This window comes from Lactuca saligna, chromosome 1 (genome assembly GCF_052625555.1).
Source record: "Lactuca saligna cultivar CGN05327 chromosome 1, ASM5262555v1, whole genome shotgun sequence".
NCBI classification, from domain to species: domain Eukaryota; kingdom Viridiplantae; phylum Streptophyta; class Magnoliopsida; order Asterales; family Asteraceae; genus Lactuca; species Lactuca saligna.
In genome coordinates, this window is record NC_136417.1 from 46,192,001 (window position 1) to 46,205,822 (window position 13,822).

A 13,822-nucleotide genomic window follows, 5' to 3' on the forward strand; every position below is an offset into this window, starting at 1 on the left:
GGTTCCCAAGGGTCCTTTGGTCTTGCTAGTAAGGTCTACATTTCATGCGAGGCGGGTCTGGGACCCCTCGTACATTTTATCCCCAACCGGCTAATGGAGTTACCGGGGTCTTCGTGACCTCTTTCTCTTCGGATGTGGGACTTCACCTAGTCAGGGCGATTGGATAACGCGATTAGTATTGACGACGCCTTCGGAGTCATTAGTATAACTATAAACTGGGCGTTTGTGTAACGCGGGTTTGTAGTAAATAATCCTGCTCGAAAACCTTCCAACGTCGCCCGGGACTGACACTATACGCTATGCCATGGTTTCAATGTAACATCACGTAATTCAAGGAACTAGGAGAACATCGGGTTTTCCTAGGGTTTTCAATACTTACAAATTTGAAATGCATACATTCTAAACGAACATTTTTTTTACAAGTATAGAAACAAACAAGCATACCTATGGATCTTCACAAACGTTTTCGGAAACTTATCTTTTCAGAAAATATCGGATTTTCTGGTGGTTCTTCAAACAATACAAACATTCGATTTCAAACACTACTTATGAACTCACCAACATTTCATATGTTGACGTTTTTCAAAATACTTGTATTCTCAGGGAGCCAGTGAATCAAGGGAAATCATATCCAGTGACGGTTGCGGTTTATTTTTGTATGAATTAAACAACTTAATTTTTGGGGAATGTAATGTTTAAACAATGTATGTTATGTAAACACTACTGGTTGTACTATGTTGATGAATGGTGACGAATGTTGTTATGTTTCATATATATTCAATGTTATGGTATTCAATTGAGTCACGACAGCCCCCGGACGTTTCCGTCGTCTGGTTCGGGGGTGTGACAACCCTGGACTCGCCGAGTCGGCTACGCAGACAACAAAAATTCGACTTTTTATCCTTTGGCATTTCACTTTTGCATCTATTCAACTAGAAAAACGACTTAGGCTCTGATACCACCGATGGATTATGAGCATCACATCAATCATATGGTGTAGATGTAACCCTAATTGCTTTGATCTCGGTTTTTCTAAGTAAACATACAACATTGAATACCAAAGCAATAAACCCTAATTGACTAGCATACAAATTTGAAAATCACATATGAATAAGGTTAATAATATTACCTTGATTGTTATGTAGCAACAACAATCACAAACTTTCTTGATATTGACTTCTGAAAGCCTAGTGCCCCAAGTATTGCACCTCTAATGGAGTCACAAACACCATTAGCAACAAGGATGAACAAGAAAGATAGGAGAGGCACCGAAAACATCCAAGATACTCTTAGGAATGCTTAGCCACGTTTTTAGGAGCCTTAGGAGTCCTTATATAGTTGAGGCTACTAGGGTTTTCAACTTAGAAACCCTAATCCATTTGCTTAGTCCTTAAGCAACCCAAAGATCTTTCTAGAAGGCCCTTTGGACGATTTCTATATGGACTCCCATATAGAATTCGTCCATTGCTTCCTTATGAATCTTAAGCCCAATTCTGTAACTATCTTATAATTACATTATCATTCCCCTTAATTTAATTAATATTTTTTGACCACAAAATCAATTCTAAATTAATTCTTGATCAATATTGATTAAACAACACGATTGCTCTTTTAATATATTATTCACACAATATATTAATAAATCATAATTAATCCTCTTTCTCTTAATTCATCCTATCAGTTGATATGGTGAAGGCAACTCAAAATGACCATGCTCATAATTGGGTCAAGTACATACCAACATAGTAATGGGCTTAGACACCTGATCCAATGCTTAGTTATAAATCTTGTTAGGCCAGGGGTAAAATGGTCAATTTACCCCCAAGTATGGATTATGGATCATGGATTGGGACCCAATTGCTAATTGGGTGATATTTTGGTATTGATAGCTCGAGGAATTGTCAGGGCAACGACTAAGGATTTCTTACAGGGAGCTTCAACATTCGAGGTGTGTCTCCTCATTGTTTGTATGGTTCGAAGGCACTAATGCCGACCCATTTGATTTATGTATTGTAGGAAGAACCGGGGGTTAGCCCTAGGCATTATGTATGAAAGATTAGGAGGTGGCTCTTGGCATAATGTAGGCTAATTAACTAAGTAGAGTAGTATGTATGCAAGTTGTCTTTGTGATGCTTACATGGAACACCAGGAGGTGGCTCTTGGCACTTGTCTGTAAGACACTGGGGTGGACCCCGACTTGGCAAGAAAGACCACGAGGCAACATATGACATAATGGAAAGACTATGTGCGACACATAACAACTTTATTGATTATGATATATGAATGATATATATGGCTCACAATTATGTATGGCATGTATGGATCGGTTGATATGTATGATATGTGGTATTTGGGGGACTCACCAAGCTTCGTGTTTATGGTTTTCAGTTTTGGTTTCAGGTACCTCCAGTTTCAAATAAAGGAGCGCGGGACGATCGCAACGCATACACCCATGTTTTCCGCAATATGTGATTTTTGGGAATGAACTCCAATAATTGTTTTATTTGAAATGATTTTTAATGTGTGAACAATGTTAGAAATGTGTTTTAGTTATATTAAAAATGAATTTTTTACCTTGGATTTTTGGGTCGTTACACAACCACTTATATTTTCCCAACCCTCTGCCTCAAAGCTTCTCTAAAGTGGATTTCTTCAGACTTCTGAAAAGCCTTGTAAATCGGACCGGAGAAAGAATAGAGAGAGAAGATTGGGTGTGAGGAATGAAGGGGACTAAGATTGTTGTTTATAGGAGAAATTTGGGGAGGCATGTTGCGCACACCTATGAGGAGCGACATGCCATAGGGTGACATCGAACCCTCCGTTTCTTGCCACATGTCACTTGTCTGCTGGTCCACATAACGCCTTTTAGAAGCGTACATCATGCCTACCTGCACGGGGCGCATTTTCGAGAAACTTCCGAAAATCGTATCTTTCTCATACGAGCTATGTTTTTGATTTTATTTATATCTACACATAGCTATCGCCGAGTACTATAACTTTCATTTAGACTCAATCGGCTAATTCTCACTTTATTTTCAAAGTTATATTTTTAACGGACTTAAATTGTTAAATTCCATATAAAATTGTAACTTGTCCATAAAAATTTCGTTATCGACAGTCTTCATATTGACATAATGGTATCTACGAGATCTTCATATCGACACAATCGACCGATTTCCATTTCTATTTCAGTGCCATGTACTGTTGTACCGAAGCTTCGAAAAACCGTAACTTACTCATACGGAGTCAGATTTAGACGTTCTCTATATGCACGCTCTCGTTTTTACAACTACTACAACTTTCAGTTATATTACTTAGGCTAATAATCAATCTATCTTTTTTTAGTGTTAAAAGTAAAGGTTGAATGCAAAACATCGAACAATCATAACTTCTTCATACAAAGTCAGATTCGAGTATTCTATATATCTACGAAAATCGTTTTGACATTTTCTACATGTTTATGGCAATTACTTTTGCTAAAGAGTAATATATTTTCAAATTTTATAAACAATTGTTTATATTAAATCCTATTGAACGGTGAAAACGGGGTGTTACACTTTCCTTAGTTATCTTTCCGAAATCTCCAGAGCTTCGCTAACTAGATTACAGAACGAGAAGTCGAATTACGATGGACCGAAATCTCTCTCTCTCTCTCTATAGAAGAATTGGTAGAAAGAAATGAGGAGGGGTGACCCTCCTTTTATAGGAAGGTTTTTTCCTCACCACGCCGCACCCTATAGAGGGCCGTACTGTCGTCATGGGTCCGATTTACTTTCTTTTGTACACTGAATGTTGGATTGATGGTGTGATGTGTCTTCCATGTCACAATATCATCGTGTTATTTATTTGGTAACGTGATAAACTGATGGTGACGGTCATTTAGTTGATATTACAATATTGTAAATATAACGACACAATTAAGAAAAAAACATAATATCAAAATGGCAATTTTGCTAAACATAGTGATTTATTACAATTCGGAAAAAATAGTTACCGAGAGAACATGTAAAATCGATTATTTAGTTTTGCAACAAAATGATAGGACATAATTACGAAAAAAAAAAAAAAAAAAACTCGGTGTGAACTTTAAATTTTATAATAATAATTTTTTTTACAATTTATTATTTTAACGATTATTCTCCGATTTTTTTAAATTTAAATATAAAAATAAAAACAAAACACAAAAACATTAGCACGGCGCCTCGGCTTTTCCGACACAATAAAAAAATACACAAATAACTTTTTTGTATTTCATAATTACTCAACGTGTCACCCCCACCGAGAGTATAGGCCCAGGAGGTTATAATCCTCTGCAGCCAATTTCACCTCAAAAGCATCTTCGGTTTCCGGCCCACAGACATCCGTCAGCCCATCTAATCAACGAACGACTTTGATCTCGCCACGTGAACATTAGTACATGATCCAGAGATGCTAATCGTGCAGAAGACCATCTTTGATCCTTTCTTTAAACTAAAGCAAAAACTAAGCAAAAAAATCCACACAAACCCTCACTGCTTAGATCTCGCCGTGATCACCTTCCGTACAACACTCGCCGGAATCGGTCGATCGGAGATCATACAGACGCCGGTAAACTTTACCAGAGATATAATATTTGTGTTAAGTTCAATGTGTTTAACAGTTTATCTAATGTGAGTTGTAAATCAACGAAACATCCAAGTTTGCTTGATTTTCCTTAGGGTTTGACTTTTTTGTTAAACTAATTTCATTTCAGCATTTCTGCATTCAGCTTCATTTTATGTTTTGAAGTATGAGAAGTAAAATGTCAAATACCTTTTGCGAGAGAACTGAAAGTTCATTACATCGTTGAAATGATCGGCTGACGTTGATGTTTAAATATTTTCTCTTGACTAAGATACCGGATTAGCACTTGGAAGATGAACATATTTTTTATGTTCAAAATATTTGTTAATCAACTGTATCTTAATGCTTAGTAGTTAATTCTACATTTCTAGCTTCGAGTATTAATCATGATTTTGCAAAACTCATATTTGACTTGTTTTTTCTCACATTTTTTGTAAACTAAGCATCATGAAAAGGACTTAAACTCGACAATGTAATAAGTTAGAGAAAGTTATCTTTGTTAACACAGCGCAATTTTTGCATATCATTTCTAGTTTTGTTAGATACTTTCCTAACAAATTTATATGACTCTGTTTCTGTGAACAGTGAGCTCTAATCAACGCTGCAAGATGGTATGCTCATTTTTTCATTCACTATAAATGCTAAGTTGACAGTTCTTATACTCATTTGGGAACATCTAAATGATATATCATTCTGAAATTACTCATTGTCCCAATCTTTCCAGAACAAGGACTTCTGGATGCCAAAAGCTCCAGGAAATTCAAATGATTGTGATATAGCTCACAATAATTCTCCTAGAAGCGACCTCAAACGTTCTCAACAATGGTTCATGGAAGGTGCTGAAGCAGACTTATTTCCCAACAAGAAACAGGCAGTTGAAGTTCCACACCCCAATTCATACACTGCACTTTTAAACTCAAACATTTCTTCTTGGGGAAATTCTTCTAGTTTCCACTCCCAATTCACAGAAAGGCTGTTTGATGATGAAACATCAAGTGTCAGTTACAGTGGGATTAGAAAAGTCAAAGTCAACCAAGTCAAGGAATCCGAGGGTTTTGTATCTGTTTCTTTGGGACATACCTATTCCACAGGGGATAATATTAATAATACCATCAATGATCATGCTTATAGCAAGGCTGATGATGAGTCCATAACAATGGGACTCTCTTTTGATAGAGGAAATGACAGCATGATATCAATGGCAGACACTTTCAACAGGGGGGACAACAATTTTATGTCAATGGGTGAGCCTTATAGCTGTCCATCTGCCAGCAAGGATAATAGCAATATTACAACAATGACTCAATCTTTCATCAAAGAGGATGATAATAACATAGCTATGGTTGCCTTCAATGAACATAGTAATGCTTTATTGATGGATCAGGTTTTCAACAAGGATGACACCATGAGCAAAACTGATAGCAGTGGTTTATCAATGAGACACTCTTTTAGCAAAGTTGAAAACAATATCATCTCTTTTGGTGGATTAAGTGATGATGCTGATAACATGAATTCTTCCGGAAGGCTTGTATGCAATTATGACTTTTTAATGGGACAGCCTGTTCAAAGATTAGAAGAACATGGTTTTTCTGAATCTACAAGTGATGCACTTGTTAGTGGTGTACAATTAGATACCATTTCAAGGAAAAAAGATCAAAAAGGAAATAAAAAGGCACCTCCAAATAACTTCCCTTCAAATGTCAGAAGTCTTTTATCAACTGGTATGCTAGATGGGGTTGCTGTGAAGTACATTGCATGGTCAAGAGAGGTAGATACTAATTAACTACAGGGCTGTTTTTTTTCCCATTAAGTCCTGTATGAGTAAATCACTGAATGGGTAATGATGTTTGTCTGGATAAAGTGTTCTTTTCTAGACTGAATACAAACCATTTCAATGCGACTAAATGATCATTTTACCCTTACATTCCAACAAACAGTTTTTACAATATTCATCAATTTTAACGTGAGAAGAAAAAAGAAGGGAAAATAGTTAAAGGGTTGGCGTCTTAATACATTAAGTCATGCTATTTGGCTTAAGCTTAACCCATTAAGTCATTATGATGAGGTTAAGTAAAAAAGAAGCATCCATGTATAGCTGTACAGATTAATTGTTTAGTAATCCATTAAGCCCAATAAGTAAGAAAGAAACACCTCTTATTGTTATGAGCTCCTTTGAGGTTAAATTTTTTACTAATGTGTCATAACTCATATGCATGTTAGAAGGAGCTTCGTGGTGTTATCAAAGGTGCTGCTTATCTTTGTGGTTGTCAATCGTGTACTTTCTCCAAGGTGATTTTTTTTGCATATGGTCTTACTTTTGGAAGCCATTTTGACCTCCTAACATTTAGATTTTTTGACTTTTTAAGGCTATTAATGCTTATGAGTTTGAACGCCATGCTGGATGCAAAACAAAGCACCCAAATAATCATATTTATTTTGAGAATGGAAAGACAATATATGGGGTTGTTCAAGAGCTGAGAAACACTCCTCAGAGTGTGTTATTTGATGTTATTCAGACAATAACCGGATCCCCAATCAATCAAAAATCTTTTCGACTTTGGAAAGGTACAATTTTTAATTAATCTGCATTTAATATGTTTCCTATTTCCAGTTATTACTGATTCATCTTCATGATCCACTTCCACTTTTTTCAGAATCATTCCTGGCTGCTACACGTGAGCTTCAGCGGATATACGGGAAGGAAGAAGGAAAGATTGTATCATAGATCTGATTTTAGTAAGGTATGACATATTCATGTTTTTTTTTGCATGATTTTACGTATTATTTTAAATGTGATGTCACTTTTAGCAATTTTTATTGTCCTTGTGATATTGGATGGAGAATCTGATAATGCAGAAAACAGTGTCACCACTCACCATTAAGTAGAAACTGTACCTTTTTGTAGGCCACCTGTTATAGTAGATAAAGTTCCCTTTACAAAAAACAAAAGTTTCTGTTTTTCCTCTTAAGCTTTAAAAAACATAACCATTATCATACAAGAAAGGGCCAGTGCTAGTAAATAGCAACCAAGTTTCACTGTTTTTCCACCTTTGGTCACTCGAACACTTTTTAAGAGGGGCGTTTAGTTCATGGGATTTCAGAGGATTTTGTCAGAATTGGAATTCAATTCCACTCCAGTCGATTCCTGCGTTTGTTTGTAAAATTGTAAGGAATTGAATTCCGTGGGAATTCATGAAATACCTCACCTGAAAGATTTCACATTCCTTCCTAAAATCCATGAAATCAATTCTTATCATTTCATCAATCCTTAAAATTACAGAAATACCAATTAACCCTGTATATAGTTTACTTCCAGAAATAACAATTAACTGTACTATTTGATGATAGAAGGTACATACCATTTTTAGCCTTCACAAAGTGCAAGATCTAGTTGTACTTTTCATGATTATAATAAGTTGCTTCCTGGATGTCACCACCAACACAAGCAAATAAAGCACATCTACTCAGGCACTCACCGAACCCAATAATAAATTTTTACTTCCACATAAATCATTGGATGGGAAGTGGGAACAAAGAGCACTGATGTCAAATAAACAAGATTTCATTCAAAGTTAATCATTTATATGCTTTTTTTTATTATTTTTATTTATCAACACTTAGTTTACAACTTCACATGCTGCTAATCCATTCATGTTTGCATTAATATTAACAAAAAGTTAATTCAGATACTTTTTTAATCAATTATTTTAATTCTTCAGCGAATGAAACTAATCATTAGATATGGTACTTGAATATGAGGTATACAGAAAGTATTTATATTAGATATGGTACTTCAATATTAGGCATACAGATAAAGTAGGTTAATATTAAAAAAAACAATTAAGTTCAAAAAACTACCATCTGTAACAAAAGTTCAGTATCTCATACATTATGGCTAATCCCTTAATTTCCATCATCTATTTTTAACCCCAACCAAGAGATAACTATCCTTGTTTTTTACCACCTCTTGTTGGGGATGAAGTTTCTCTTTAATTTTGTTTGATAAATGGATGGAAGTGCTTTGGAGGTTGACCATTACTGTTAGCTTACATCACCTGTCTGATTGTTTTTCTCACATACTTTATCATTGGTGCACATATCTCCATTTGATACTTTGATAGTGACCTTGTGGCAACAATTTTCTTCACATTCTAACTCTATTCCCTTAAGTTTCTTTTCTTGTGCTATTTGCTCATCAATAGGAAGTGATGAAAGCTTTGTATCCTTGCTTTTACCCCAGACAACTAGATAGAGTCCCGCAACAATGACAATGGCTCCAATAACCCTGTCAGAATAATTTAGATTAGGTGTCTGTTTGGTATGATGGAATGGAATCACAAAGGAATGGAATGGAATGAGTTGTTACATTTCATTATTGTGTTTGGTTATCTTGAGGGATTGGAATGAGTCGTTCAAACATGTTGTTTCTTAATTCTTATGTACAATGATAAACCTCAATGAATTTAAATTGATTAATAAAGAAAATATGTTATTTTATGAAAATAAACTTTAATCAAATAAAGACATATAGCTAAATAAATATGTTCCTTATCCGTTTGAAATATATACTATATTTATTTCCAATAGTAAAAAAAAACTTATTTATCACTTTGCTTTTTTGTACAAAAAAAGCAAATACCATGATATCTTGAAATAGATAGGCTTATAATAAAATAACATCCTTGGTTATTTGGATAATAAAAAAAAATATTGTAATTGAAGTTTTGAGTTTTGTTTTTTCAATATTTGAAGATTATCTGATTATATAATTAAAAGTAATTCGTAATTATGATATTTCACTAGAAAGGAATCACATTCCATGAAGCTGTGTACTACTTCCTCAAGTTTTTGGTAAACGATCAAGAAATGAGAATTTTTTTTTTTTTTTTTTTACCTTCCTAGGTAAGTTTGCTCTGCTAGAATAATGGATCCCATGATAGCTACAATTATCATGCTTAGTGGACTAAATGCAGTCACGAAAACAGGACCTCTATCTTTCATTATTAGTCCTTGGATGTAGTAAGCCAGACCTGAACATATTATACCCTGCATAAACATCAAGAATTAAAACAATATTTATTTTTATTTAAAAAATTATATATCGTTAAGAGTTAAACATAGAATTTTTATTAATTGATGATTAAATGAAAAAAAGTTAAAATTTAAACCGAATTTCCTTACACTATATAGTGTTGCTAGAAGTGTGGTGTCCCACTGAATAGCCCAAACTGCTGTGTTCCCCCTCTCCATCACCAGTGCCACTATCGCTCCCTCTACTGTTCCCAATAAACATATCCAAGCAGTCAAAGAAAGCTCAGCTGGATAAGATTGTAACGTAATCGCCTACAAATCACCAAAAAAATAAAAGCATTAAAATTAAAAAAAGAAAAGGAAAGATTACTAACACCTCCCTATCATACCCATGAAAAAAAATATGAATCCTTACTTGCAAAACCATAAAGCAAGACCAACTAAAGCATCCAACTGTAATCATAATAGCACCCTTTAAAGAATGATGAAGATCCACCCCATTATTTACAACGTTACTATTACTTCTTCCTTTTGTCCAAAACAGTTCCAAAATTGGCCCTTTAACAAGCGTCATAAGCATCGCTCCCGCAACAGTTGTAATCGTTCCAATTACTTTCGCTTGACTTCGGATATTCTTTAGGTTCACCTGCTCTAGCCTGAGTCAAACAAAAACCACTAAATTAGTTCTAATTCTTTTCATGAATGAATGTTTTTAATTTTTAAATTTTTTATTTATTAATTTTTTTTTTACCTTAGAATGCATGCCATGACAAAAGTTATAGCAGGAAGAACATTGCACATCGAAACTGCAAATGTTGCTGTTGTCGCTTTCATCCCTAGAAAATAGAGATTCTGATCTATAACTGGCCTGCCAGATACGCAACAAATCATTATTTAATTATTAAATTAGTGTTCCCAAATGAAGTAACAAGTTGTACTGTGTTTGACATGCATTCAACTGAGACTGACTCATCATCAGATTTATGTCAATGGGACAAAAATTGCAAGCTTTGTGTGGCCATAACAGTGGAAAAAGGTCGGATAGGGAGTTAGAGACTTGCTCTTGATCTCTTGTAAAAAGACGAAAATACCCTTCGTGTACTCATGATTGAAAATAGCTATAGAAAACCGAGAAAAACTTACTCGAGTAGTGCAAGAAGCATAAGTTTGATGAAAATGGGGCGAGTCATCTTTGGTCGTATTTTTCTGTTACAGTTGCATGATAATAATCAATGAAAAAAGTTGAGATATAGAAAAATAAATTTTGATATGAGAGAGAGAGAGAAGGGCAAACCTGTCTAAAACAATTGCAAATGGGGCCATGACAATTGTGGCAACAGCATGCCTGTAAACAACAAACACATAATTGCTCATTCCTTGATTCAGAGCCACTTTTGAAATAACATCCATTCCCGCAAGTCCAAATTGCAAGAAAATCACAGCCAAAAAAGGCTTCCCTTTTCTGAAAATTTCACTCATGCCCTCATGCTTACTCATCTCAATCACACTCCCACTCACACTCACTACTTGTGCTTTGCTTTGCTTCAAAAAAAAACTTGTATGAGTTGTATGAAATAACTACCCTCTTGTGTCTATATATATAACATCTCTTTAGCATGAAAGAATAAAGGAAGAAGAAAAGATAATGTGACTTGATCACTTTATAATAACAAGACATTTCTTTATATCTTTTTAAATTTGGAATTAAAAAAAAAAAAAAAAAAAAAAAAACTTTTTAGGTTGACCCTAGTTTTGGAAGATAGTTATAATAACTTAATAAAACATGTTTCGGATGTTTTTCAGGGGTGGAGTGGAGAATGGAGTTAGAAATTTACAAGTTTTTCCAATATGATTGTTGGTAAGTTTCTCGTGGCCGATGTAAATTCCTTTTGCTAAAATTGTGTGTTTTTGTATAACAATGATGAAGTCAGTTCAGTTACCTAAAAAAAACACCCCCCTCGTTTTCAAAATCGTTATAAGAATTGAAATTTACTCATTAGGCACTCAAAAGTTTGACATTTGTGCTTTCCTCATAGGCAATGCACCAATAAAAACTTTAACTCAGAATCAGGAATCTTACTTTTAATATTGTCTAATATCTTTGTTTCTTAGATTCATTGGTACCGACTGTTTTTTTTTTTGTTATCCGTGGTTTATGGGTATTTCCGTCTTTTCACACTAAATAGATGAACAGACTTCACACCTTTATGACATAATCATATCATTTATCTCCTTTTTTTAGAATCCGTTACATTTAAAAGCTTAAAACGGTTGTACTCTTTTTAACATGGTTTACGCAACGTATACCGAGATTTATGATTTTTGTTATGTAATATACGATAGATACGTATATACGGTGTGGTTTTTTTAGATAGGCAATAATGCAAAGTGTGAGTTGCGTATGAAAGCACTAATTTCTGTTTAACAAAAGCCATTTCTTTTTAAAGGTTTTATGGGGGTATGTATCATTGGTGTAGGGTGATGATATATATGTGTTAGTGTTATGAATGGGGTATTTTTTATATGTTTTCCACGCAACTTATTACTTTTTGTATGGTGGAAAATATGGTAGATTATGTTGTTGCCTTGTTAGGGGACCTTTGTTTGGAGATCAATCATTGGTTGTGTGAACTTGATGCATTAGATGATCCAAGCATTTTTCTTGTGTCTTTATGTGTGGATAAATGATGTTTAAGATAACAAATGCACATTTAAGAAAAAAAATAAATAATAAATTTGTAAAAAGTTGAGCTTAATGGGGAAAGCCTTCTGTATCTGTTCTTGATATTTTCTATTAAGTTTTTTATTTTTATTTTTTATTTTATTAAATAAAAAATGGCCATTATTAAACTCTTATCCATGTTAAGTCAAAAAAACGACACTCTAATACTATTATCAACCACAAACACGTGACAAAGGACTGAAGAGTGAAGAGACATGCTGATGGACACACAATACAAGTGACTTGTGTGTGCTTTTTGTGTCTCATTGAGGTTTTCAACTCGTTATAAAACACTCAACGTATTATTATGTTCAATGCCCAACGTTTCTTTAGAAACTTGAATGCATTGTGGTGTTGTTAAATGTGTTGTGTTGTGTATGTAGATTCATATAGACTTAAACTTCTTAAATTGGGCATGTATAAAAATGGAATTAGCATGATAAATTAGCAAGTCTAGTATTGATCATACCTTCCTATATACGTACAAGATTAATTGTGTGACAAGTTGAAATTTACATGTTTGGAAGTGAAAATACACGTTAGTAGATGTTTAGTAAAAATGTAGAGAACTTCTACATAAACGATAATAAACATGTCATTATCATACTTATCATCATCCGTGATGTGTTAATAAATATAAGATAAGATATTTTTGTGACTTAGAAACATGTAAACCGTAAAAATTGGATCCATATATATAATTATATATATAAATAACGTCATTTTAAATTCAAATATAACATAAAGGAGTATATGTGCAAAGTTATTCACTTATTTGCATGCATGGTAGATATTGGTAGTTAAAAGAGTTCCTAAGAGTTAGATTTTTTTTTATTTAATTTTTTTATTTTTTTAAAATTTTTTATTTTTATATAAATGTTTTCTTATGACATATTTATTCTTTAATGATCGTATATATAGACTATTTTATAAGAAAAGAATGAAGAGTACACGTAAAGTGAAGTGAAGCAATGATTTGATGAGAAATTTATTTCATTATGTAAAGTTGAGGTGATTCATGTTTCCGCCAATAATCCTTAACATCGAAAAGTTTTGTATAAAACGTTTATTACAACTTTTAAATAATTTTTACGTCACATGTATTTCGTTTGCTTTATCCATTAATCTTGCTTTTGGATGGGTTCTGTTATCTGTTTGTTCTGAAATTAAATATTGGACATTCATAGGTGGATTTTTTTCATTTGTGGCTATCATGCATGATTTTTGCAGTGCTAAAAAGAATAGAAAATAATAATAATAATAATAATAATAATAATAATAATAATAATAATAAATAGTCATTGTACCATTTAAAAATAGAATTGTTATTATAACGCTAAGTCGAAAATTCTAAATCGATCTTTTTAAAGTCATTATATATTTTGAATTACAAGAATCTATAACAAAACTATTTAATTATAAATGATAATTATAATTTAGTGAGTGCAAAATTTAAATTTGGGGTTT

At 33.5% G+C, this 13,822-nt stretch overlaps 2 protein-coding genes across 6 annotated transcripts; one reads left to right on the top strand and one right to left on the bottom strand.

Moving 5' to 3' along the window:
* Nucleotides 1-4,323: 4,323 nt before the first annotated feature.
* LOC145035090 (uncharacterized) lies at nt 4,324-13,405 on the top strand. 5 transcript variants are annotated; one of them, XR_013678310.1, is made up of 8 exons: nt 4,325-4,587; nt 5,188-5,213; nt 5,327-6,370; nt 6,823-6,891; nt 6,969-7,167; nt 7,257-7,343; nt 11,437-11,491; nt 13,277-13,405. XR_013678310.1 is itself a non-coding variant. In XM_078983701.1 (7 exons), the coding sequence occupies exons 2-6, from the start codon at nt 5,211-5,213 to the stop codon at nt 7,325-7,327; spliced, it is 1,383 nt and encodes a 460-aa protein (XP_078839827.1). In that variant the 5' UTR covers nt 4,324-4,587; nt 5,188-5,210; the 3' UTR covers nt 7,328-7,343; nt 11,437-11,629. The 5 variants fall into 5 exon arrangements, 3 of the variants coding, with proteins under 3 accessions (XP_078839827.1, XP_078839816.1, XP_078839809.1); XR_013678314.1 differs by lacking the exon at nt 13,277-13,405 and adding an exon at nt 12,552-12,799; XM_078983701.1 differs by lacking the exon at nt 13,277-13,405 and having other exon boundaries at nt 4,324-4,587; nt 6,826-6,891; nt 11,437-11,629.
* LOC145035119 (WAT1-related protein At2g37460-like) lies at nt 8,365-11,224 on the bottom strand. Its single transcript, XM_078983713.1, has 7 exons — nt 10,928-11,224; nt 10,777-10,839; nt 10,385-10,501; nt 10,049-10,289; nt 9,784-9,945; nt 9,497-9,648; nt 8,365-8,887 (listed from the first exon to the last, which is right to left on the bottom strand). The coding sequence occupies exons 1-7, from the start codon at nt 11,128-11,130 to the stop codon at nt 8,644-8,646; spliced, it is 1,182 nt and encodes a 393-aa protein (XP_078839839.1). The 5' UTR covers nt 11,131-11,224; the 3' UTR covers nt 8,365-8,643.
* Nucleotides 13,406-13,822: the final 417 nt, after the last annotated feature.

What these genes read in the sequence shown, in the direction of transcription:
- LOC145035090 (XM_078983690.1), top strand. An exon ending in ACATTGCATGGTCAAGAGAG is followed by an intron (nt 6,371 to 6,822) that starts GTAGATACTAAT and finishes TATGCATGTTAG; the next exon opens with AAGGAGCTTCGTGGTGTTAT. An exon ending in AATCGTGTACTTTCTCCAAG is followed by an intron (nt 6,892 to 6,968) that starts GTGATTTTTTTT and finishes TGACTTTTTAAG; the next exon opens with GCTATTAATGCTTATGAGTT.
- LOC145035119 (XM_078983713.1), bottom strand. Translation starts at nt 11,130, where the DNA reads ATGAGTAAGCATGAGGGCATGAGTGAAATTTTCAGAAAAGGGAAGCCT. An exon ending in GTCATGGCATGCATTCTAAG is followed by an intron (nt 10,290 to 10,384) that starts GTAAAAAAAAAA and finishes TGTTTGACTCAG; the next exon opens with GCTAGAGCAGGTGAACCTAA. An exon ending in GAGCAAACTTACCTAGGAAG is followed by an intron (nt 8,888 to 9,496) that starts GTAAAAAAAAAA and finishes TTATTCTGACAG; the next exon opens with GGTTATTGGAGCCATTGTCA.